Here is a 24,307-nt window from a genome sequence, read left to right as displayed (position 1 = left end):
GCCGTGGTGGAGTCGAGCGTCGTGCGTAGCCTTTTTGGCTTTGCGGACGTTGCCCTCCATCGCCGTGAGTTCCGCGGTGTTCGCCGCGATCTCGTTGCCGGCCTTGGCGAGCTCCTCCCGGACGTCGGCCAACTCGGTTTCAAGTCCAGCCGCTTTGTCGTTGGCGGAGCCGAGTTGGAGCTCGTGCTAGGCCGCCGCTCCCACTGCATCTTCAGTGGCCTTGACTTGCACCTCCAGCATAACGCGAAGGCCTTGGATTTCGCCGCGGTAGTTGGCGATCAGGTCACTCTTCTCGCCTAGCCGGGTCTAGGCCGTCGCGACCATCTCGGCATGTTCCTTCCTGGTCGCCTCGAGGGTGGCCGCCATCGAGTCGAGCTTCCCCTGGAGCTCCATGTGCTGGGCCTCCAGCTGCCGGTGGACCTCGGCCTCCGGGACCACTGGCTCCCGGACGTCCTCCAGGGCTTGCCGGGCCAGCCGCGCCTCCTCCTCGGCAAGGCGCGTCTCCTCGCGCAGCCGGGACAGTTCTCGCCGCTCTCTCTCCACGGCCTCCCGCACCTTGCCAAGTTGGTTCTTGGCGGCGGCGTGATGCTCCCTCACCTCGTTGAAGGAGGTGACGAAGGCCTGTTGCTGGTCCCTAACGGCGTCCAGGAACCGGTGCCCCCGCTCGAAGATGCTCGGATCCCAGGTGAGGGGGTTCCAAGCGACCCCGGCGAGGGTGCCGAGGTCGGTACCGGGGAGAGCAGCCGAGGACGATGAAGCCCCCGCTGCCGATGTGGGGCTGTGCGCGGGGTCGCCAGCCTGCTCCCGGGGGTCTTGCTGTCCTTCCCCGGCAACTTCCCCTGCGCCTGCGCCCAGGGACCCCGGGGCTGGGGAAACCTCCCTGCTCTCGGCGGGGGCTGTCCCCTGCAGGGCGGCAGGTGAGACCACGCCAGTCGCGTCCGCAGCTGCGGGCGCGTCGCCGAGCGCCGTCACCGCGGCGGCGGTGTCCACCGCTGCCCCTGTCTCTGCCGCGGCGGGGCTTGACATGAGAGCCGGTTCCGGCTCCACCTCCGCCCCCGCGACTTCGACGACCGGGTCAAGATCGACCACGGTCGCACCCGTTCCAGGTGAGGGCGTGCTTGTGGCTGCGACGATGAGAAGCATGAGGATCAGCAAGTAATGGGGGTGTCAAAAACGGACAAGGGTGACCAGGATGGTTACCTTGCGCGGCTGTCGGGCTTGCGGGGGGAGCCTCTCCTGCCTCGCCTGCGCCGACGGGAGCGTCCAAGAGGCTTGCCGCGGACGAGCTGCCGCTCACTGCGGAAAGAGGTACGTTCATGAGTTTGGCTAACAAAAAATTGCAGCTACGGAGAAGTAACGAAGACATATCGGTTGCCGGCCCTGCCTCCGTGGGGGCTGGGCCGTCAGGGGGCGCGATCGCGTCGCTGCCGACCCCTGCGGCGGTGGGGTCGGCGGCGCTGCTGGCATCGGTGCACGCCCTCTTGCTTGGTGTTCCGGGCGGGGAATCGCTCCTCGCCCTCTTGCTGGCACCCGCCGGCGAGTTGGACTTCAGGGGGTTACGCCAGAGCGCGAAGCCCCGGAAGACACCCTGAGCGGGCGGCGCCGTAGGCGCCCGCGGGGTCGTCACGGCCCGGAGTGTCCCGGGCGTTGACAGTGATGCCGCTGCAGTGCCGGGAACCAACCTTGGGGAGGTTCCCGCTACTGGGGCGAAGACTGTTGCCGAGACTCCAGATGCCCCTGCGGATGCGGGCGCTGCCAGAGTGCCGGCGGGCGCCCCGGGAAGGCGCCGACGATGTCGCTGAGCGCCTTGACGCCGGCGTGAAGAGAGGAAACCCCCGGCGGGAACTCCGTTGATTGGAAGGTCTCGCCGGAGATCCCCTCACCCACGTCCTGAGGGTCTCCAAGTCCACGCTGTCCTGTTGGAGGCGTGTCCTGTCCCCAGGACCCGTGTACATCCACACGGGCCGGGAGCGTAGCTGCAGCGGGGCTATGCGCCGATGGACGAAGGTGCGCCTTGATCTTCTCCACTCTGGGGAGGAGGTCGGCGTCACGGTGGTACCTGTCCTGCCAGCCGTTTTGGGGTTGCGGCAGCTCCGTCGGCGACTGGATGAACTCCTGGGGGTCCTCCACTCAGACCCAACACCAATCGCTCCGCCACTCCTTTTCGATTTTCCTCCCCGACCGGACGATGAATTCGTACTTCATCTGGTCGCTGGCGCAGAATACCACCCCCGACGACATCGCCTTCGCGTTGTCAATGCGGGGGTAGAAGTAGTGGCGGAAGAGCCCCACCGACGGCGTCACCCCCACGAACACCTCGCAGAGGAACTGAAAGGTGGCGAGGAGGAACAGCGACGTGGGGTGGAGCTGCGCCACCCGCAGCTGGTAAGACTCCATCAGTGCATGGAGGAATAGTTAGAAGGGCGGCACCAGGCTGCAGAGGAGGAAGCGCGCGAACACCCGGAAGTCGTTGTCCTGATGCTCGACGCCCGCCGGGAAGATCAGCGTCTCCCCATGCTCGTTGAAGTTGGAGGCGACGGTGTGCCGGAGCTTCCCCAGCGCCTCGCCGTTGTAGCCGAGGTGAAAGAAGGCGACCGTGGCCCGCATCTCCCGCCTCTTCTGGTCCTTGGCGGCGGCCGCCTTGGTTGCCGCCTCACTCCTGCTGGCCGCGGCTTTCTTTGAGACCTGGACCTCCTTCCCCTTTCTGGTGGTGGGGGGCGCCATGAAAAGCGAGGGCGAAAGCTAGCAGAAGCGTAGGGATGCGAGATGCGGAAGGGGATGAAGACGAAGGCTATGGGGGCAGAGTGTTTTTTTCCCTACGGGTGCGCGGGGATAACTACTAATCATTAGGACTAATGCTCGGAGTGGCCTTAACCTCCCTATTTAGGGGGGGAGTTTGGGGCGGAAATCACGCGCCCACTACTCCGCTTGTAACGGCGCTGTACACGGGGCAGCGAAGGGACGCGGGCCCGCGGCAAATCGGGGCCCACACGTCGGTTGAGGGCGTAGCCCGGCAACCGACCTGGGGAAGACTCTTCCAGGAATAGGCGATGCCGGCCCACGCCCAGGGGCTACTGTCGCACCAGCGGCACCCGGTGTACCACCGCTGCGCGACGCGTGGGTCCCGTCCCTGATTTCCCGGTGAAGTTCCATCCCGGGCAGCGGCTACGAGCAGCCCGGCAAGCTACCAGCCCGGAAGGGCTAGCGGGGCTTCGAGGAATATTCCCGCCTGGGCACCTTCCGGGAAGCCGCTTCCCGGGGGGAGGTTCCCGGGTGCGTTTGGCCCGGGCGCTTCCCGGGGAGCGACTTGCCGGGACAGGGGGTTCCTGGGCGCAGGCCCCCGCCTCAAGTGTGGGGCCCAGTGAGCAGATCAACAGCGCCACGTGGGTGCGTGGCGGGCGTGGGGTGCGCGGCCCTACCGGGGCAAGGAGTAAGGCGCACGGCTCATTAAATGAGCCGACAGGAGGGGCGTTACCCGTCAAGATCATGCAAACAGTGGGTGTCCAATCCTACTCTAGGATTTTAGACCCCTAGCGGCGGAGGTGGCGTCCATGCGCGCCACCAACTCACCGGGGGGGAGTTGTATGCCTCCCCGCTTGACACTTGTAGCCCATGACACTTGTAGCCCATGCACCGTGGCACCTGTGGCATCCCCTTGAGTATAAAAGGAGGACCCCCGCCAACGGTCAAAGGGTTGTTGGAATCTCAGTTGGTTCCAGTAGACGGTAGGGTTCGGTTGAAGTCGACCAGCCCACAGTTAGCCTCTAGCATTAGCCGAGAATAGTAAGGAGTACCTAGCCAAAGGGAGAGAGTACCCGGGAACTTACCCGGCAACCTGTAAACACTTGATTTCACAACCAATATCAGCTCAGACAAGCAGGACGTAGGGTTTTACACCTCCGGGTGGCCCGATCCTGGGTAAAAACGTGCGCGTATCTGTTATTTGATTAGCGCGCACTCTTGGTACATCATTTCGCCGGCCCCGCAGGGCCCCATCGGCCGAACCGGTGATCGCCGGGGCGAACCCCGACGCCCCTACCGAACCTAAAAGGGGGCCGTGACCGCATGCCCCCGATGTCGGAGCACCGCGCGACGACAATATGAGAAATGAAGTAAAAAAATCACATACTTACATGGCTTCCAAACAGATGCTGGAAATTGTAGCTATTTATTCTGCAATTATTGGAAGATTTCAAGTTGATTTAAAATGAACGGTGGACTCGGCCCAAACGAATTTGGATAGTCGACAGTTCACAATCATTGAATTTTAACCAATCAGATTGCTCAATGTAGGGTGCACTTGATTCCTTTTTAAAAATTTAACTCTATATTTTGGACAAGCTGAATCGGACATACTGTGGTGATTAAGGAACAATATTATCTCCAACCATTTATAGAAAGATTTCACAGTATATTTTCCTTCCTTGTCTTAGTCTCCAACTTACACCATCATTTTCCTCATACAAAAAAAAATCAACACTTTATCCATCACATCTTGCCATTGCAACATTAAATCTAGGGATAATCTTCTTTTAAAACTGCTGGGTGAAACAGCAGTTTTAAACTGCTGAATAATAATATCAGTATGAGTTCAAATACTATATAAGACATGAAACTGAGAAGCTAAAGATTCAGAGGAGTCGTCCCACACACCTTCCCACATTCTAGCCACAACACCATTGTGCAGAGTAATCTGCCTGCCAATCATTGTGCACAGCCTTTATTGAAAATATCTGCAACTGAAATGTTTTTACTGAAGCAGACTTTATATAATCTGGGATAAGATTTACAGAGGGGCCTGTCATAAAGCCACCAGTCCTCCCAAAATGTGGTATTTCTGCCATTACCAATCACGTGTTCGTAATTCTTGCAGAAAGAACTTTTGGTTTCCATAATACCCGCCGAAAACTGAGAGTCGTCAATTCTATGTTTTAATCCAGAAAGACATTACTGAAGCGGGTCTCACTCCAATGTTTCTCAAAATAGTTTGCCATAAACCAGTGCCAGTTTCAAGTTTCCAAAGCCACGTAGTAAGAACTAAGAAGTGTTTTGTTCAATTACTCTAGATCAAGAATCCCCAGCCCACCTTGTTCTTGTGATTGACAAATGAGTGGCCATCTTACCAAGTGGTATTTTCCGACATGCAAAGAGAGCACCCTCTGTTAACGTTACAGATTTGAAAAATCCGGCAACAAGGAGTACAAGTGGCCTTATATATGCAGAATTGCAGATCACGTGTTCTCAGAAACTCCAAGCATTGAAAACACAGCGAAATTTGTCTCATCCTAACAACTAGTACTAGTACTAAAGAACTGACAAAGCATAGTAGTATAAGCGATCCGAAAAGATTCGATTTTTCTGTTGGAGAAAGATCGATCAGGCACATAGCTCGCTCGCGTGGGGGTGACGAGTCCACCCGACAAATCCGGCGTCCGTACCGCAATGCAGAACGACGGCGCCAACGCCGACGACGATGGCCGGCAGGCGCCGCCGCCGGACGCGTGGAACTTCGCGCCCAACGAGGCCCTCCTGCGCCTGTCGGCTTTATCGGTGCGCGCCGTGCTGGGCAAGGTCAAGTCCGGGATAATGGCCGACAACCCGACCATCGCCGACAGCCGCCCGGTGATCCCGCTGGGCCACGGCGACCCGTCAGCGTTCCCCTGCTTCAGCACGGCCCCCGAGGCGGTCTCCGCCGTCGCCGCCGCGCTCCTCTCGGGCCGCCACAACTCCTACTCCAGCGGCGTCGGGCTCGAGCCGGCGCGCCGCGCCGTGGCGCGCCACCTGTCCGAGGACCTGCCCTGCGAGCTCTCCCCCGACGACGTATTCCTCACGGGCGGCTGCTCGCAGGCCATCGAGGTCGTCTGCTCGGCCCTGGCCCGTCCCGGCGCCAACCTCCTGCTCCCGCGGCCCGGGTACCGCTTCTACGAGGCCCGCGCCGGGTTCAACGGCATGGAGGCCCGCTACTTCGGCCTTTTACCGGAGCGCGGCTGGGAGGTCGACCTAGAAGCCGTGGAGGCCATCGCTGACGGGAACACCGTCGCCATGGTTATCGTCAACCCCGGGAACCCCTGCGGCAACGTCTACACCTACGACCATCTCGCCAAGGCAAATTAACCGCCAATGCACCCATGATCATCCAATATTGTTGTATCACCATTGAGATCTGGAGTACATTTTTCTGGTGAATCTTATCTGAGTTGCTGAATTTTCCCAGGTTGCGGAGACGGCGAGGAAGCTCGGCATCTTCGTGATCGCGGATGAAGTGTACGCGCACTTGACGTTCGGGAAGAACGGGTTCGTTCCCATGGGCGTGTTTGGCTCCGTGGCTCCGGTGCTCACGTTGGGGTCCATCTCCAAGAGATGGGTGGTGCCTGGATGGCGGCTTGGATGGATCGTGACCAATGATCCTAATGGTGTATTTCAGAGGACCAAGGTAATTCTTTTTAGGAAGTGATATGATGTATTTCAATCTAGTTCTTCCATTTCCATACTTGTAATGTTGCAAGTGTCAGTGTATCGTCGGTGCAAAAAAAAGAAGTTTCAGTGTATTGAAATATTTGTAGCTTCCCATAAAAAATAAGATAAAATTGTAGCTCATTTGATAATGCAAGCAGAGCAGGTTACGTGCTTCAAATTTATGACATTGTGACTGTTAATTTAGACTTTACAAAGTGTCAAAGTGCATCCACGTCAACCCTAAGCTTGTTTCCTATGTTTTGCAGCTTCTGGCAAGTATTAAGAGTTACCTTTATGTCACGTCCAGTCCTGCAACATTTATCCAGGTCAAGGACTCTACCTTAATTACCACTTTAGATTTTCTTTTCTCTTTTTAGAAAATGGAGATAATAGTTGACATAACTTGGAGGCAGAAACATAGTGTTGTGCAAAGAATGCAGGACTTTAACATGCCAGCGGAAGAAAAAAATAACCATGTTTTGTTCTTCAGGCTTGAGTCTTGGCACATGTTTATCTTGAGTCACACTTTATCTTGAGTCTTGGCACATGTTTTGTTCTTCAGGCCGCACTTCCAGAACTGCTGGAGAACACAAAGAAAGAATTCTTCGACAAAACCATTGACATTCTGAGGCAAACTGCAGATATATGTTGGGAGAAGCTCCAGGGCATCAATGGCATAACTTGCCCAAGCAAACCTGAGGGTTCCATGTTTGTAATGGTCAGTCCATGACCAAGTGTAAAGCCACTCCAAGTTGCAGGCCATTTATGAGTAAGATTCACTGATGTGATCTGCAAGTTTCAATGGCTTTCTGCAGGTGAAACTGGATCTGTCCTGCCTGCAAGACATCGAAGACGATATGGACTTCTGCTGCCGGCTTGCAAAAGAAGAGTTAGTGGTTGTTTTGCCAGGTACAGTACAGTACAGTACAGCACAGCACAGTACAGTTCATCCACATCATTTTAGACTAAACTCTAGCCCATTGCATCATGTTGGCACAACTATATATTTTCCTTGACAATCCAAATGTCACTTTTTATTCGAACACTCAAAATTTGGGGGACAATTGCCAGGATGTGCTGTGGGATATAAGAATTGGCTCCGAGTTACCTTCGCAATTGGACCGTCTTCGCTCAAAGACGGCCTTGACAGGCTCAAGTCTTTCTGCTTGCGACACAGCAAGTCAAAGAAAGTGATATGATGTGATCACAATGTTCCCTGCAAAATTAGGCACCTGCTTTCCTATCAAGAACCAAGATCATGTCAAGTTCAGTCAAAGCTACTTGAAAGATTCAGAACAGCTATCGACTCCACTCGAGGTGATACACTTTCATGTATTAAGTCCATGCCGAGCTTGAGCTCAGCTTCTTTGTCTCGTCTACAATTCTTGTTGTAACGCCCAGTTGTGTTATTCTTGTTGCATTCTGGAATAAAGAATAAATTGTATGAAAACAACCTTTTAAGTAGCATTTAACTCTGTCCTCATTGTACTTCTACACAAAACATGAATCAGTTGTGTTAGTTGCGTGTTTCGACCTTATAGCCACAGGGAACAGAGTTATCTGAAGAAAACTTTATTTCAAGCACAAGAACAAGTTCCTCAAATCCTGCAACACAGTAGCACATCTTTTTACGAGTTGATACAATAATTTGTCCCTCACAATTACGAGTTGTTTATGCTGGTCAGGTTTGTAACTGGGTTTTACAGAATCGGCTTGAGTTCTTACCAAGTGGGATTTGAACTTGTTAACAACTCGAGTCAAGTTGGCTCATAAATTTAACGAGTATTAGACAAAAGGTTGCATGTACTGGTCTTCAAAGTCCTTGGCTCTTTCAAAACAGAAGAATTGACTTTTGTGGAAAATTGACTTTAGCCCAAAAGTTGCTCGTGTCTTAGGCAAAAAAACTGAAATTGAGCATGTACTGGTCTCAATGCACAAAGTATGACTTTCAGTTTTTTTGCCTACTCTAGGTCATATTCCATAAACGTGATGGTATTTTTTTTTTGCGCACAAATGCAATGGTATTGTAGGCATACTACAAATAGATAATTCATCCTGAACAAGATATGGACCACACCGCCGAAATGCCCTCGTGTCTTTTGTTCTATTCAAGATAATTGCTAACATATCAGAAAGAATGAAGTAGGAGCGGTGATGCATGGTTCCCCTGTCATAGGCTCTTCCTAATATAGAAATAAGAGTAGGAGTGATGATGCATGGTTCCCCTGTCATAGGCTCTTCCTAATATAGAAATAAGAGTAGGAGTGGTGATGTATGGTTCCCCTGTCATAGGCTCTTCCTAATAGAGAAATAAGAGCCTACCTACGTCGTCATTCACCTTAATTCATATGCTGCTTCCTTGCATAAACTGAGTAGGGTAACCCTGTCCTGGTTGTCTCATGAAGGAACACTGCCCTTTCTAACTTATTCCAACCAGGATAGGTTGTGTAAAATGAGAGAACAACTAAAATTTAACTAAAATTTTGCTGGAAAGGTTGTTTTGATATAATCCCTTCTTTATTCAAGAACAGTGTTCTACACTTCAGGTACAGTAAATTTCCACCTACACATACTGAGCTATTACAACGAGAATTGTAACATCTCATATGTAGACACAAAGCAGCAGAGCTCATTGCTCAGTATGGACTTAATGCATCGAATATATCATCTCCGAGTGGAGATGAACATCGTATGCATATTTTAGGATAGGTTGATAACTGTTTTGAATCCCTCATGGAGCTCCTGACGAACTTTGCACATGATTCTTGTTCCTGATAGGAAAGCATGTGCGTAATTTTGGAGGGAACTGCTGAGTTCGTCGTATCACTTCTTCAGCTTGCTGTGACGCAAGCAGAAGGACTTGAGACGGTCAAGGCCATCTTCGAGAGAAGATGGTCCGATCGCAAAGGTCAACCGGACCCAATTCTTGTATCCCACAGCACATCCTGGACAGTTTATACCCAAATTGTGAGTGCTCCAATAAAATGCAATAAAGATGCAATGGGCTAGGATTAGGCTCAAATGCAGTGTAAGAACTGTTCTTTACCTGGCAAAACAACCACTAACTCCTCTTTTGCCAGCTGACAGCAGAAGTCCATATCATCTTTGATGTCATGTAGGATGGACAGATCCAATTGCACCTGTATAAAGCCATTGAAACTTTCCCACCACATTAGCAAATCATATACATAATGTCTTGCAACTTGGAGCAACGTTATACGGATTTTACAATTTTTTATGGGGATTATTACTGATTTACGTACTGACCATTACAAACATGGAGCCCTCAGGTTTGCTTGGGCAAGTGATGCCACTGACACCCTTGAGTTTCTCCCAGCATATATCTGCAGTTTGTCCCAGAATATCGATGGTTTTTTCGAAGAATTCTTTCTTTGTATTCTCCAGCAGTTCTGGGATTGCTCCCTGAGGAACAAAATTTCGTCAAGAACGAGCTTAGGATATTAGATTTTTTTTTTCCATATTCACAAGTTCAATTATTGCTTATTTCTGTGTAGTCATCTTTTTATGCCCCAAATGACATAAATGGTCGTCTCTGAAAGGAGATTCTATGGGTAAATTACCTGAACAAATGTTGCAGGATCAGAGGAGATATCAAGGTAACTCTTTATACTGTCCACAAGCTGCAAAAAATAGGGAACATATTTAAGCCAGGCTCGACCATACTTTGTAAGGTTCAGGTTTCAAACAATACAAAAATCTGAAGCAATCTGATGTTCTTGGGTCGTTAATAAAGTACAAACTTCTTCAGTGTGCAATGTTGTTTGCCGACATCAAGATTTGACAACAATTTGTCTTCTTCCTTTTGTTTTTTTCCTCTGTATAGCTGTACTATGTTTTTTCAGTTATACAAAGTAGCATGATCTCCTACTGATTTTCGTCAAAGAAAAACATGTCAAGGTTATGTGACACAAAATTCATATCATTTTATCTCTATTAAAAAAACTGGGTTGCCATTTTGTCACTATTGAGTATTGACAAACACATCGTGACTAAAGAAATTTACGGTGGAGTTAGAGCAATAGCATGGAAGAAGTAGATGCAAATAACCTTGGTCTTGTGAAACACGCCATTAGGATCATTGGTCACGATCCATCCAAGCCGCCATCCAGGCACCACCCATCTCTTCGAGATAGACCCCAACGTGAGCACCGGAGCCACAGAACCAAACACACCCATCGGGACAAACCTGTTCTTCCCGAACGTCAAGTGCGCGTACACTTCATCAGCGATGACGAAGATGCCGAGCTTCCTCGCCGTCTCGGCAACCTGCAATGAGACACCGAAACCATCAGAACATCTGGATCTTACTTGATACCTTCCCCAAATTAAAGACCTTAATGTTGATACATATATTGCCATATTGGGATGATCGATGCGCGTTGGTGGGTCGCTTGCCTTGGCGAGATGGTCGTAGGTGTAGACGTTGCCGCAGGGGTTCCCGGGGTTGACGATGACCATGGCGACGGTGTTCCTGTCGGCGAGGGCCTCCACGGCGCCGAGGTCGACCTCCCACCCTTTGTCCGGGAAGAGGTCGAAGTAGCGGGTCTCCATGCCGTTGAACTTGGCGCGGGCCTCGTGGAACAGGTACCCGGGCCGCGGGAGCAGCACGTTGGTGCCGGGGCGGGCGAGGGCCGAGAAGACGATCTCGATGGCCTGGGAGCAGCCGCCCGTGAGGAAGACATCGTCGGGGGAGAGCTCGTAGGGGAGGTCCGCCGAGAGGTACCGCGCCACGGAGCGCCGCGCGGGCTCGAGCCCGACCCCGGTGGCGTAGGAGTTGTAGTCCCCGGAGCCGAGCGCGGAGGCGACGGCGGAGACTGCCTCGGGCGCCGTGCGGAAGCAGGGGAAGGCGGAGGGGTCGCCGTGGCCCAGCGGGATTACGGGACGGCTGTCGGCGGCGCTCGGGCCGTCCTCCTCCATCCCGGCCTTGACCCGGCCCAGCACGGCGCGCACCGACATCGCCGTCAGGCCCAGGAGGGCCTCGCTGGGAGCGAAGTTCCAGGCGGTCGGCGCCGGATGCCCGTTCGTGGCGCCGTTCTCCATTGGGGGGGAACGCCGATTCTGTGGTGCGGGCTGCGGGGCGCTCTCTCTGTGAGTGGGTGACGAAATTCTCTGAAGTGCGGACTCGTCGCTAGCGAAGGTGTACTACTTAACGATTGGGTGGTGTCGCCAAATATAACGCTGAATCGCCACGCCGTGAGTACTGCTCCCACGGCGTAACCGTTTTCCCATTCTCTGATCTTTCGGATCCTTCTTCACTTCTTCTAACCGGCCGGGTCTCCTTCCCCTTTCGAACGGAGGCTGCTTCGGTGCCGTACGGCCGTGCCTTGACAGTCACTGACAGTGACTGCGCCGTACGTCACCCAAGCGCCGTCCCTTTCGAACACCCTCGCCGCCTTCAAAAGAGCATTCCTGTAGCCAACTTCTAAAGAATTTAAGGAAAATTTCTTTCATCTCCCTCTTTCAACGGAGGCACACCAGCAATTCACTCTGCTTATGGGCATCATTTAGAACCTTCGATCCTCTGGTGAGCATGACTCCTAGTCATATACCTGGAATAAAGATACTTTCATTTCTGCTAAAGCATACGGATCCTAGATTAATAATCTGAAACTGCCTGATGATTTTGGGTGGCTTTGGGCTTCATGCTGTCAGTCGAAGCACAAATTTTTGTTTTGGATGCTCCTTCTCAACCGCCTCAACACCAGGGCCATGCTGCTCAAACGAAACTTCCACCTTCCTTCATATGAATGTGTCTTATGTGACGAGGCATTACTTGAGACTAGAGATCATCTTTTTTTTTCATTGCCCTTTCGCCAAGGCCTGCTGAAATTATCTGTGTCCAAGTTTCTCTCCAAATCAGAATGTGCATAAGAATGTGAGCCTATTAAAGACACAGCTCAAGGTTCCATTTTATATGGACATCATTACTCTGGCTTCATGGAGTATTTGGAGGATCAGAAATGATTATATTTTCAACATGAAGACTCCAAGCCTCTTCAGATGCAGACATATTTTCAAAGAAGAACTTAATCTTGTATTTCATAGGACAAAAAGAAAAGACTCTGCTGCTTTTGCCACTTGGCTGGCGAATTTCAGATAGTTTTGTTATCTAGTTTCCTGTGCAGTTTTTTATCAATATATGGCAGTAGGCATTTTTGTCTAGAGTCTTTCACCTAAAAAAAGAATTTAAACAATTTACAATACTCTTAAGAGGAAGATACAGATGATCTTTCACAGTTTTTTTAAAATAATTTTTGAACTTTTAGACAAACTTTCGAGAGTTTATAGAAGAGGGAAGTTTCAATATTTCAACTTTTCAGAAGAAACAAAAACAACAAACTTCAAACTTTTAGGATGGAACTGTTTTAAAAATTAATTGTACGTTCATTAAAATAACAAATTTTCAGGGACAAACCTTTTGTTTTTTTTACAAACTTTGAAATCTATGGGATGGAATGAGCTAGGCTGCTTAGCATCAGCCTAGACTCCTTTTCTAAAAAAAATAACTAGGCTAATTTTTTTTGTCTGCTTTGCAACACCTACACCAAAGCCTGCGGAACGTCCCCTTGTTGCAACTGTGCGGGTCCTAATCAGGTTCTCACATGCTATGTCGATGCAAGGTAATTAATATCGCTAATGGTGTGACTTCTTTGGTTTCTTCCATTGGCGTAACACTTAATGTCTATTCAAAAAACAAATGGGTCGAGTAGGCTACGTTTGTCGTCTGTAAAAACCGAAAGTTCTACCACACATATATACCAAGGACTAAGGTTTGTCGTCGTACTCGTGATCAGGATCACCTCCTGCAAGGGATCTATATATCTCTGCAATACGGTTAATTAGCATTAGCAAGTTAAGTACTTAACGTGCTTAGCAAGACTTTGGAAATCTTGTTGATTTCATCACTTAATTAACATCACTGGTTGTTACAAAGAGTTATTGTTGACCAAAGTTGGTGATTAAGTAACACGTTATCCATGTCGTTAGTTCAATACTCCCTCTGGCCGGATTACTTGTCGAAATATTACATGTATCTAGACGTTTTTTACACATAGATACATCCGTATTTGGACAAATTTGAGACAAATAATACTGGTCGGACGGAGTAGGTATTTTAAAAAAAAACTTCAATAGGTATTTTACATACGTGACTTTATCTTTGTCTTGATAATGGGCGCGTTCGGTCATACACAATCTGGTGTATATGCATATAATGATGTGTAATACTAACACCTATGTACGTCCATCCATTTGGCTTCCTTGTTTGTTATGGTTAAAAATATGAAACATGCTAGGGGCCTAGGAGTAAAATAATACGCCGGGAAATACCCAACAGATGAGACGAGGATTATTGTACTTCTGGAGCTGTCTGGTAGGAAAACGACGGCAATGGGATTGGGATGTGTCCACTTGACTTAGCACAGGAATCTCGCTGTTCCATTTTATTACTCCCTCTGTCCAACAAAAGATGTCAAAAGTTTGTCAAAATTTGGATATATCTCGACATGCCTTAGTGTACAGATGCATTTAAATTTGTTCAAAGTTGAGACATCCTTTGTTGGACGAAGAGAGTAACTTAAGTTGGCGCAATTTCTTGGCGGCAAAGCCGATCGCTGCTACTCCCCCTCCGTCTCATATTAATATTAAGTGACTCTCCAAATATGGATGTATCTATGTCTAAAAAGTGTCTGGATACATATAATAGAAAATCATTTAATATGGAATGATGGGAGTATTTTTTTTTTGTTTTTACCTGTAGTAGATTAGTGGTGGAGGAAAGTCGTTAAAAGGTCCGCCCTCTTCCTCTTAGCCTAATCCCTGTGCAATGCGGCACGTGTAAAATATATTACTAGCAAATTAAGACGGTGAGGTATCCAATGAAAATCTTCATTCATTTAGTGCAACTTGGAGACGACCGCCGGATCTAAGATGTGGGTGCGGCTCAGAATAAGGTGAGAATCAAAGATACGACAACATGAGATGAAATAAATACCGAGAGTTACGTGAAAAAACATGTTTAAATGGATGTTAAATCCGATGGACCACGTGGATGGTTTTCAAATTTGCACTGAATGAACGTTTGCACTAGATACGTCGCCATAAATAACAGAATAAACATGAAGTAAATATATTTTGGGTGCTAGCGGGGTTGTTGTGCTATGCCCACAAAGTTTCGTGGCTGGAGACGCACCAAATAACATACTTCCTCCGTCCCACGTTAAGTGACTCAAATTTGTACAAATATGAATGTATCTATGCTTAAAAAGCGTCTAGATACATGTAATAGAAAGTCATTTAATATGGGACGGAGAGAGTATACGGTTAAAAAAGTCAAAAACATATAGTATGGTTTAAAAACATCGGATGTATAGCTTTGGTTTATATGAGTATAAGACATATTTTGGGTTTAGACTGTTGTGGCTCTTGCATATATATATATATATACTACACATTTCGTCCGGTATTGAGTGCCGCAACTTTTTAGATATGTATATATCTGTACATTAAATGTTTCTACATACATGTGTATCTAGGCAAAGTTGGGGCACTTAATATCGGACGGAAGGAGGACGTCGTTATCCTGCACTTATTGTCCAAAAAACCGAGAGGAAATTTCCATGCTTGCCAAGTTGTGTGTTCAGTTTTCTTACACATTTTTTTAATGCAAGCCACACATTGCCTAACCTTATATAGTCGCAACAAATATGCCCTGCGTACTCACAATAGTACTGAACGATATGTTTGATTATTACACGAGTTGTGATATGTTTACGTGGGCATATAAATCCTTGTCAAGACGGCCCAGACCACATTGCTCTTCCAACGAATTTTCTTCGCACCTTCCTCTCTACCTGCTTCCCTTTTCTTTTCGGTCAGACTAGCCCCCGTCATTCGCTTTTCGTAACACAAGGGGGCAGACAGTCACGTGCTAAATATTCCGTTTAAATATTAGTTACAGACGCTGACCGGTGGGTCACATGAAATTTCTTCGTGATACTATCCGATCGAGCACATCTAGAGATTCGTCGCAGACTACGACAAAGGAACAAAACCAAAATTAATGATGGGTGCAAAGATGATTTCCTCCACCTGACCGCCTCCCAGATCGGCAGACAGTACATCAAATTTGGCCTACACCTTGTTTCGGTGTAGGTAGTACACGTAAGCACTTACATCAGCTCTGAGCCTGTCACTCTTGTCTCCACCTTAATGATAACGCGCGATCCACCTAGCGAAGAAATAAAGGCTTTCAAATTTTTGTCAGCTCGTTCTTAGAGCTAATACATGATCATTTGATCAGTACCTGCTCCCTCAGATTACATGATCCTTGGAGTTTGGGTCTTAAAGACGGTCTTTCGGAAACTCTTCAACGTACTAATTTTAGTGATGCTCCGATTATAGCTAGGGAGCGTGTGATCCGATACTTCGGTAAGTGTACAAATATGGATGTATGCCGTCCGTTTAAGAAAAAGATGATAGCAATGCAAGCTAGCCATCATTTTTCTCTGCGAAGATATTAGCTCGAAAATGTCGGAAAATACAATTCACAGTTTTAATTTGCTACTGTAAGCATTTGGGTTTGACTTTGTTTCTTCTTTGGTTTGGTTCGTGAATTGAATTTGAAGATACAATTTTATGTGGTGATAGTTATGCTACCGAGGCCTCTATGTATACTAGCTAAATGCACGTGCGTTGCAACGAAATTGTTACCCCCTCCAACCCATATACTTGTCTTAATTTTGATCAAATACGGTTGTATCTATGTTTAAAAAGCGTTTAAACACATGTAATATTTCGACAAGTAATTCTAACCGGAGGGAGTATTAGTATTTTGCATAAGTTGCTTAAATGTGATTTTTCCTTATGTTCTAAAGTTTTATGGTAAATAGCAATCATCACAAAATATGCATCAATCCAAAAAATTATAGCCAAAGGTTATGATACATGTCTGTACCATATATATAGGGAATAGTTTCAATGGAGTGAATTGACGACCACCAACTCAGATCTTTGTAAGAAAAAAAATAAAGATCAAGTGACAATCTAATATATTTTTAAAAACTTCTTCACAATTTCTTGGTTGTGCAACATGAGCTGATCAGCGTGGGAGCACCTTAAGGCCCTCCTCTAGACAGCTGCAGTTTGTGCAGAAACCAATCTAATGAGAAAATTACTTAAAACCATCACAGTTGGGATGCATGTCTAGAAAACCACTTTTTTTTTCTAAATCACCATCTTTTTTGGGGCTGGAGGTACTCCCGCACACTGATTTCGCGGTTGATTGCGTGCTGACGGTAAAACTGACAGGGGGCCCACCTGTGGGTGCCACCGTGGCGCCAACGTGGCTTTTTTCGATCCGACGTAGACTTTTCCCCTGTCTTTGGCTCCGAGTCCGTTCCCTTGCCCCCGTCCGTGTCGTCCGCGCCGCAGTTCGTCTGTACGAGGGCCACCTCGCCTACCTGTGCCGCCGGCAATCCAAGAAGAGAATCGAGATGCGAGGCCCAAGAGCTCCGACGGCCATCAACTGCCGCGTCTTCCAGCCGACTGATGGCGCTCGTGGGCGGCAGCAGCGAATGCGTGGGCCCGGTACAGGGAGACCTCCTGCAGGTAGGCGACGCCAAGGCCGGAGGAAGAGGAGGCGCCCGAGCCGGAGCTGGACACGCCCCTCGTCGAGCCATGCCCGACCCGCGCGTGCTCCATGAACGCAAGGACCACGGGGCACTTGCACAGCCTCTGTAGGAGCAGCAGCGCCCGCTCCGCCACGAAGAAGAAGTGCGGGCACGCGTGCTCCGACGAGGACGAGCTCTTCGGCGCCGCCGTGGGCGCCTCGCCGTCGCACGACCGTTGCAGCGGGCGCCAAGCTACACCAACCGCGTCATCGGCTCCGCCTCGACATGTACTTCCTCCTAGCACAAGGAATCGAGCCGAATTCGACTACAGCGAGCGCATGATCTACTCCTTCTTCTACGGCAGCCGCCGCTTCTCCGGTAAAATTCCGGAGGCTCGTCCTCGGGAAGCTCGTCATCTTCCTCCTACGGAATCTACGTGAGCCCCTCTCTCTCTGGATTCTTTCCTCGACCTTTTAGGTGCCTCATAGCTTCCTGTCCGCGTAGACGTGCTCCGGCAGCCGCCGGCGAGCTGTTGTTCGTCATCGCGTCGCTGCTGCTCTTAGGACTTGGCCGTCTCGTCTCTGATGATCTACAGACTTCACAGACATGGGGAAGAGGATGGCAGAAGCGACGTGGTAGATCCTCTGCTGGAGAAGGCCGGCGACCGGGTGATGACGAGCTGCACGGCCGCCGGAGGAGCGACGATGCGGGGGCGCTCCAGGCAGCAGCGGGCTTGGCAGAGGGCTCCGGTGGCTTCGCAAAGGAGAGGCGGACGTCCCAGCGACGGTATGGACGCGGGGGAGGCTCCGGTCGGGCGGATGGGGAGCGGCGGCGCATTGCCGGAAGCGTGGAAGACACCCTAGAGGTCGACGGGGAGGGGCCGGGGTCAGATTAGGGAGTTGGCCGGAATTGGAGAAGAAAAAGGAGGGAGAGGAGGACTCAGGCAGGGGATGGACAGGTGGACGAGATGTCCACGTTGGCGCCACGGTGGCACCAACAGGTGGACCCCCTGTTAGTTTTAGTGTCAAAACGCAATCAACTGCGAAATCAGTGTGCGGGAGTATCTCCAGCCCCAAAAACGTTGGTGGTTTGACTTTTCTTTTTTCTTAAAAATGGTTTTCCTAGACATGTGCTTCAAATGTGGTGGTTTAAAGTAATTTTTTCCAGTCCAATCTTAACTCTAGTGTGGAAAGTCATGAAAAGATAGTCTCCCTATTTCAAACATCTTCTAGATTGCAGTTTATTTTGTGTGTAGGATGGTGCAAAGTCTGTGATACACGGAACCTGTTTGTGGTATGTGTAACTGATAATACATTCTTTTCGGTTGTTCACACATAACGAAGCAAGAAATAAATTTCAAACATGCACAACTAAAATATTAGTACTACATCCGTTTGGGTTTATAAGGGCTCTTATTGAAATTTGTGCCACGCTTTGACCAATAATTATCAAATTATATTTCGTATATGTATATAAAAGCTATACCATTAGAAAGAGTTTTCAATACGAATCCAACGATATATCTTTTGTGTCGCTAATCATGTAATTTTTTATCGACGTTTGGCATGAAATAGTGCGTGGGCCTTACAAACCCAGACGGATAGAGTATAGTTTTAGGAGTCTAACGTTAGATAATGATAAGCTTAATGTTTTCTTGCCAACAAAAAGAGTAGTTACAAGGTACCGAACATCGATCATCCACTCCCACGCCACCAAAAGTCGCAACAATAGCATCACGTGCTGCATCCATTCCACACTAATCTATTGGTGCATGATTGATCGCACCAAATGATGGTGGCCGATCTTCTTGAACATGCCGCCCGTTCTCAGACATTTCGAAGTGTTCGTCGCATAGAGCGCTAATTATGCAATCACATGCATGTAGACCATATAATCTTTTGCGCCTCTTCTAAGTAGCAAGGTATATGTCCATGAGAACCTCCATCGATCTTTGCATAAAATGAGATATCAAAAAAAATTCTCATATTAAATGACTTTCTATTACATGTATTTTGTTATAAAAAAACTCCCCATGTGCAAACTCAAATAGTTGAGTAGCATAGATTTTTTTTTCCTTCCTATTTCTATGTGAACTGGCTCGTGAAGTGAGGCCAAATCTGTAGGAAAAAAATTTAAGATTTATTGGAAGTTTCAAGAAAATATGAAAAAAAACATATTTAGAATTTCACTTAAAATGTTTTAACGTGTGAGCTACACAAAATAAAACTTTGTGTATTTGGTCTAGTCTAAAGACTGAGCATGCTTAAGGTTGCTATTTTTTCTTTTGATGAACTAGCAAGGTGGCCCTTGCAAATGCGAGGGCATCGTCTCTAGTGTGTTAGAAATTAAACTGATTCACGGTTTCATATATACTTGTGTATGTACGCTCTTCGGCTCTTTTTTTGTAAAACTTATGTACACTGCACCGATATGTAGACAGAAAAAGGATGCAGAGAAATACCCCATGTACAGTTAACCAATGAAAATAGCGGGCAACTCCAACAAATATGCTTTCTTCAATCAATATAACCCTGCGCGCTTTAAAATATTTATAGAACCATTCCTACTTATTTTTTATTTTATTTATTTTGTGTGAGATCATCCCGTGCTAGATATGCAACAATTAAATTGGAGTTAGTAGCGAGTTCACTCCCCCTCTACTCCACACCTATTGAAAATCACACAACGTCATTATTATGTATTCCGTACTTCATGAGTTTTAGTGTGTAGATACATGCGTTCTACATTCTCCGGACCTACAACATCTTATGCTCAGGCCACGATACCTGCCTCCTTTGGTCCAGCCATGTGCCAACTAAAGTGAAGATTTTCGGCTAGTTGCTCTACAAAGACCGGCTGAACACTCCCTCAAATTTGCTTCACAAAAAAATTGCCCAAGATGAATCCTGTCTGCGGATGCTCTCTTTCAGAACTGAAACATGTCAACACCTGTCTTTCGCGGCTGCAACTCAAGTGCTCAGGTCTGGTCTGCTATCGGCATCATTTTTGTGGCGTCATCGTCAAGTTGGACTGTGCTGCCGCCGCCTCAGCTTCCGATCTCAGTTTGGCAAGGAATCTTGCTATCCATTTTGTGGCTAATCTGGGATTGAAGAAAGAGCGTAGTCTTCCGTGCTGCTATTTTACCTCTTAATGTAATTCTTACGAACATCTCAGGTGTCTCAACCTTTTGGGTGCATCGGCTAAAGAAGGCCGATCTAAAGGTAGACGCCGAGTCTTGACGGGACTATCTATCCTCGCGACTCATGAATCTGTAAACACTTCTCTTTGAGTTATGAAATTCAGGTGGGGAGACACTCCCCCTGTTGATTCCGCAAAAAAAAAATCTACAGAAGGAGACACAAAGATATATGCTTCATTGATCTACTTGCACTACCGAAACTGGGCTTTTGTAGCAGCAGTAGCTCAGGAATCTCATTACTATGGCCCTGTTTGTTTGGGTTTCAGTTTCAGCTTTTGTTGCTTTTAGCAATTTCAAAAGCACTTTTTCTGTTTACACGTGAAGCTGAGAAGCATCTCCGGACGTGCTTTTGGTGCTTCTGGCTGAGAAGCACGTCCGGAGGTGTTTCTCAGCTTTATGTGTAAACGGGAGAAGTGTTTTTGAGATTGCTAGAAATACCAAAAGCTGAAGCAGAAGCCCAAACAAACAGGACCTTTATGCGATAAAAACTCATGAGTGATGTAGTTCTCTTCACTTCTGTGAAGGTAGCTCGTAATTTGAATAAAAATCAGTGTACAAGATAAAAAAGGAATGCACAAACACCATCTTCTCACCAAAACATATTACTAATTTTGGTGTGTCACTATGGACTTTAAGACCATAATGCTCCTTGAGAGCTTGTACTGTATCCAGAAGTAGCCTGATTTTTTATTTAAATAAGGTAGTTTCACTACCATGTAATTCAATTATCCTCGCCAAAACAAAATAAAACTACAACATAATTGCATTTCTACAGTGCTCCATCGCACCATAACTGTAAATTAGATTGGGAGCCTTTGGGTATATCAATTGCATTTCTACAGTAAAACTGCAATGAAAACTTTGATAAAGAGTTCGTCACAAACATTGGATAAATGATGAAGTAAAAACTAAAATCATTTTGTTTACCTGATTGAACACCCAGGTGGATACCCTAAATCTCCTCCGACGCGCTCGGCGAAGTCACCAGGTGGTTTGGTTCCTTCTCCGCAGATGAAGGAATGGCAGGAGCAAGAATGGTCCTATGGAATCATTACAGTGATATTATCCTTACTGATGATGACATGATGTTGTTATTTGGTAAATCCCAGGCTTGAGTAAGAATATGTGTGCAAGTATCAAGACATGATGAGACCAAAAAAAATGATGCACAATCATGGTCTTCTCATAATATTACTAATTTAAGTACCAGACCAATAGGACCTGCTCGGACTCGTCGTTTTTCCAAGTGAAGCAATGGAGAGCTAAGTTAGTCATAGCTTGGCCAATTTTGGACGGACTAAATCCTGCACGTTTGTTTAGTTTGGTTGGGGGCCTGCAGTTTCTGTCGAATTTTGCAAGGACGACTGTAATCTGTCTCCTGAGTCCTGAGTAATATATTTCCCCTTCCCCCAAAAATATAACTCCACCGTTTTATGATCAGAGACGTGGAAAATTGTTGACCAAACAGAGATACGATGTTGTAGCCCGCTTGCTGGAAATTTTGACGACTAAGTTGGAAGTCTAACACATCAGAAGCACACATGAAACTCTTTCCCTGTATGCCGAAGGATTGTTTGTTCATCACGTGACTTATCTGTTTCAGGGGGATGGAAAGGTTCACCATTACGGGTTCAGCAAAACAGAACGGGAGCAAACAAACCTTTGCTTGCTTTGCCGTAAGATCCTTCCTGTCTTCACATCTACAGCCATGCTCCATACTTGGAGCAGATTGTCTGTCCTTAGCTACGGCGGCTAGACCTAGAAAGCAATGGGGGCTCGCAGAGAGAAGAACGGACGGGTGAGGAATCGGGAGGAGAGGAAGGGTGGAGCGATCCGGATATTAAGGTATGGATCGACGGCAGCCGTAAGGCACGTGCAGAGACCTGCGGGAGGGTGGGTTTTCTCTTGTCAATTAGATCTCATCCATTGATTAACAGAGGTTACCTAAAATCAAAGGTCAGAAATTTTGCTTTCTTGCGTGATTTTCTCGGGATCTATCTTTTTTGTGGTTGCTCCGTCATGTACTTTTAGTATATAATAGATTTTGTTCCGTACTTATGTGCTTGTGCTCGTTTCAGCGCAGAGCCGGAGGTGTGATACTTTTTGGTTGTGTCGCTCGATATGACTTTGAAATCAATAATATTTTTATTTTCAAAAAATTACTGGCAAATAGTACAACTAGTATCCATGCAAGAAAACCAAACCAGTTTTTAGATAATCAGGGACCTTTACCCGGCTAAATTTTAGTGAAAATTGAAACCTAACCAACATGTATCCACCGATGCCAGGTCCAAGAAGGGGTCAAAAAGAAACAAAACTACTGGGCTTTTATCCCCCTAATTCTCTTCCAGGCGATTAGACGGGCAGTTCAGAACAGGAATCCTGCTCAGCGCCTCAGGGATCTCCAGGCACACAGAGAACCAAGTGGGCTTGATCTCCTCCATCTTCACTAGCCTATACCAGCCGTCCAGCCGGATGCTCCATCTTCATCGTCAACAGCAAAGAACTTCGTAAATCTTGCACAATCCAGCCGACGTGTGTGTTCATCTGCACCTGGGCATTCCCAGGCAGTAGTCTTTTCCAATCCTTCAGATCGCGCAAAATTTGCCCCCATCTTGGATCTGGATCGGCGAGATTTGAGAGAGATTAAGGGGAAAATAAACTACACAATCCCTGCCAATCCTTTTGGATCGACGGAGTTTGGGTCGAAACGAACTCAAGCATCTGCTAGGGATAGCGGTTGTCTGGAGAAAGCACAACTGCAGAAGATGCATAGAATCCACGTTGAGCTCTACTGCCATGCCGGATATTGTTCCTGATGAGTACGTACCACGGTACCAGGTGTTGTCGGCATCATGGCTGTCCCGACATCAATTTTTTATTAGAATTCCGGCATCATCTTGTTAGACCACGCAAATGGCATTGCCCCGTTTCAGGGTATTGGGGCAGTACATGCATGGTGCTGCTGCCAACCATTTTCGATGGTTTGCGGCACGTAAAATTCGGTTCGAGCAATCAGGTCCATGTAGACGTGATCATCTCAACTCTCATCTGTTAACAGGTCAACTGAGCTGGAGCTCGAAAAGACAAGAACGATATCGTCCGACGAAAACAGACACCCAGACAAGAGGGGGCTCATTCAGACATGATTTAGAGCAAGAAGATCACTGACTGTCCAGCTGATCATCAGATCAGAGAAGAAAGAACACACACAAGCCTTCAACTACTCGTCATGTGGTGCCGGCGCATGGTCCTCGTGGCGAGGGCTGACTCCCCTCCTCCGTGGACGGCGGTGGCCGCGAGGCGACAGCCGCAGCTCAGAGATGGGCAGAAGGTGCGGCGGCGGCAGCTCCACGGCATAGGAGTACGAGGCCTGAGAACTCGAGCTCGTCTCGCCGTCGCCTTCGCCGTGTCCTGGAGGGACGCATCCATCGAGAGCGATCTCCAGGTGCAACTTCCTGGGCTGCTGCTGGTTCCTGCGCATACATGGGAAAAAAGGAAAACAAACGGCAGTCAGTTATGCTAAGATCTCCAGAGGTTGTCGCTGAAGCACGTCTATGGTGGCGAATGGCGATCATACTTGAAGGCGAGGAAGACGATGCACTGTGCCCTCATCTGCTTCAGCTGCGCCGCGGTGTAGGCCGCCGCGGCCGGAGGAGAGGATGGAAGCATCTGCTCTCTGTTGAGCTGAGCCGGCTCGGCTCAATTCTGTTGTTGTTTCTTGTTTTCCTTATCACAAGATACATGTAAAGAATAGTATCAACAGAGATGGGGAATGAATGATTTGCTGGTGCCGCTGCTACAGCGACATCAGGAATGCGGCCAAAAGCGCAGGACAAAACAAAGGATTTTACGTGGTATAAACCAGACAAACAATCAAATAAAGAATGCGTCCAGCATAAGCGCTTGCATCAGCAGAAATGCAAGCTGTTATATGTGCAAGGCAGGTTCTCTGCCACATGCCAAATGCTGACAGGATTTTATCACAAATACTTGATACTATATGTTAGGCTTCCAACAA

General features: G+C 48.0%; 3 protein-coding genes and 1 long non-coding RNA gene across 4 annotated transcripts; 2 read left to right on the top strand and 2 right to left on the bottom strand.

Moving 5' to 3' along the window:
- The first annotated feature begins 5,342 nt into the window (after positions 1 to 5,342).
- LOC100825535 (nicotianamine aminotransferase A) lies at positions 5,343 to 7,996 on the top strand. Its single transcript, XM_003575919.4, has 6 exons — positions 5,343 to 6,105; positions 6,215 to 6,433; positions 6,723 to 6,782; positions 7,019 to 7,174; positions 7,272 to 7,365; positions 7,528 to 7,996. The coding sequence occupies exons 1-6, from the start codon at positions 5,443 to 5,445 to the stop codon at positions 7,653 to 7,655; spliced, it is 1,320 nt and encodes a 439-aa protein (XP_003575967.1). The 5' UTR covers positions 5,343 to 5,442; the 3' UTR covers positions 7,656 to 7,996.
- Positions 7,997 to 8,937: 941 nt separating this feature from the next.
- Positions 8,938 to 11,656, bottom strand: LOC100841166 (nicotianamine aminotransferase A). The gene is made up of 6 exons (XM_003577415.4): positions 10,873 to 11,656; positions 10,525 to 10,743; positions 10,038 to 10,097; positions 9,724 to 9,879; positions 9,503 to 9,596; positions 8,938 to 9,401 (listed from the first exon to the last, which is right to left on the bottom strand). Exons 1-6 carry the CDS (start codon positions 11,515 to 11,517, stop codon positions 9,280 to 9,282), a joined length of 1,296 nt encoding a protein of 431 aa, XP_003577463.1. The 5' UTR covers positions 11,518 to 11,656; the 3' UTR covers positions 8,938 to 9,279.
- A 4,783-nt stretch (positions 11,657 to 16,439) lies between these two features.
- LOC104584527 lies at positions 16,440 to 18,309 on the top strand. Its single transcript, XR_002960132.1, has 2 exons — positions 16,440 to 17,523; positions 17,692 to 18,309. It is a non-coding gene; the product is annotated as an uncharacterized LOC104584527 (long non-coding RNA).
- Positions 18,310 to 23,318: 5,009 nt separating this feature from the next.
- LOC100824930 lies at positions 23,319 to 24,220 on the bottom strand. Its single transcript, XM_003575917.4, has 2 exons — positions 23,867 to 24,220; positions 23,319 to 23,762 (listed from the first exon to the last, which is right to left on the bottom strand). The coding sequence occupies exons 1-2, from the start codon at positions 23,956 to 23,958 to the stop codon at positions 23,510 to 23,512; spliced, it is 345 nt and encodes a 114-aa protein (XP_003575965.1). The 5' UTR covers positions 23,959 to 24,220; the 3' UTR covers positions 23,319 to 23,509.
- Positions 24,221 to 24,307: the final 87 nt, after the last annotated feature.

This window comes from Brachypodium distachyon, chromosome 4, assembly GCF_000005505.3.
Source record: "Brachypodium distachyon strain Bd21 chromosome 4, Brachypodium_distachyon_v3.0, whole genome shotgun sequence".
Lineage (NCBI taxonomy): Eukaryota > Viridiplantae > Streptophyta > Magnoliopsida > Poales > Poaceae > Brachypodium > Brachypodium distachyon.
This window is presented reverse-complemented; position numbering and strand designations above follow the sequence as displayed.

Excerpts from the sequence above, each read along its gene's own strand:
- LOC100825535 (XM_003575919.4), top strand. The coding sequence starts at position 5,443 with ATGCAGAACGACGGCGCCAACGCCGACGACGATGGCCGGCAGGCGCCG. Across the intron at positions 6,434-6,722 it reads GTGTATTTCAGAGGACCAAG|CTTCTGGCAAGTATTAAGAG; the intron begins GTAATTCTTTTT and ends TATGTTTTGCAG. Across the intron at positions 6,783-7,018 it reads GTCCTGCAACATTTATCCAG|GCCGCACTTCCAGAACTGCT; the intron begins GTCAAGGACTCT and ends TTTGTTCTTCAG.
- LOC100841166 (XM_003577415.4), bottom strand. The coding sequence starts at position 11,517 with ATGGAGAACGGCGCCACGAACGGGCATCCGGCGCCGACCGCCTGGAAC. Across the intron at positions 10,098-10,524 it reads GCGTGTTTCACAAGACCAAG|CTTGTGGACAGTATAAAGAG; the intron begins GTTATTTGCATC and ends TATTTTTTGCAG. Across the intron at positions 9,880-10,037 it reads ATCCTGCAACATTTGTTCAG|GGAGCAATCCCAGAACTGCT; the intron begins GTAATTTACCCA and ends TTTGTTCCTCAG.
- LOC100824930 (XM_003575917.4), bottom strand. The coding sequence starts at position 23,958 with ATGCTTCCATCCTCTCCTCCGGCCGCGGCGGCCTACACCGCGGCGCAG. Across the intron at positions 23,763-23,866 it reads ATCGTCTTCCTCGCCTTCAA|GAACCAGCAGCAGCCCAGGA; the intron begins GTATGATCGCCA and ends ATGTATGCGCAG.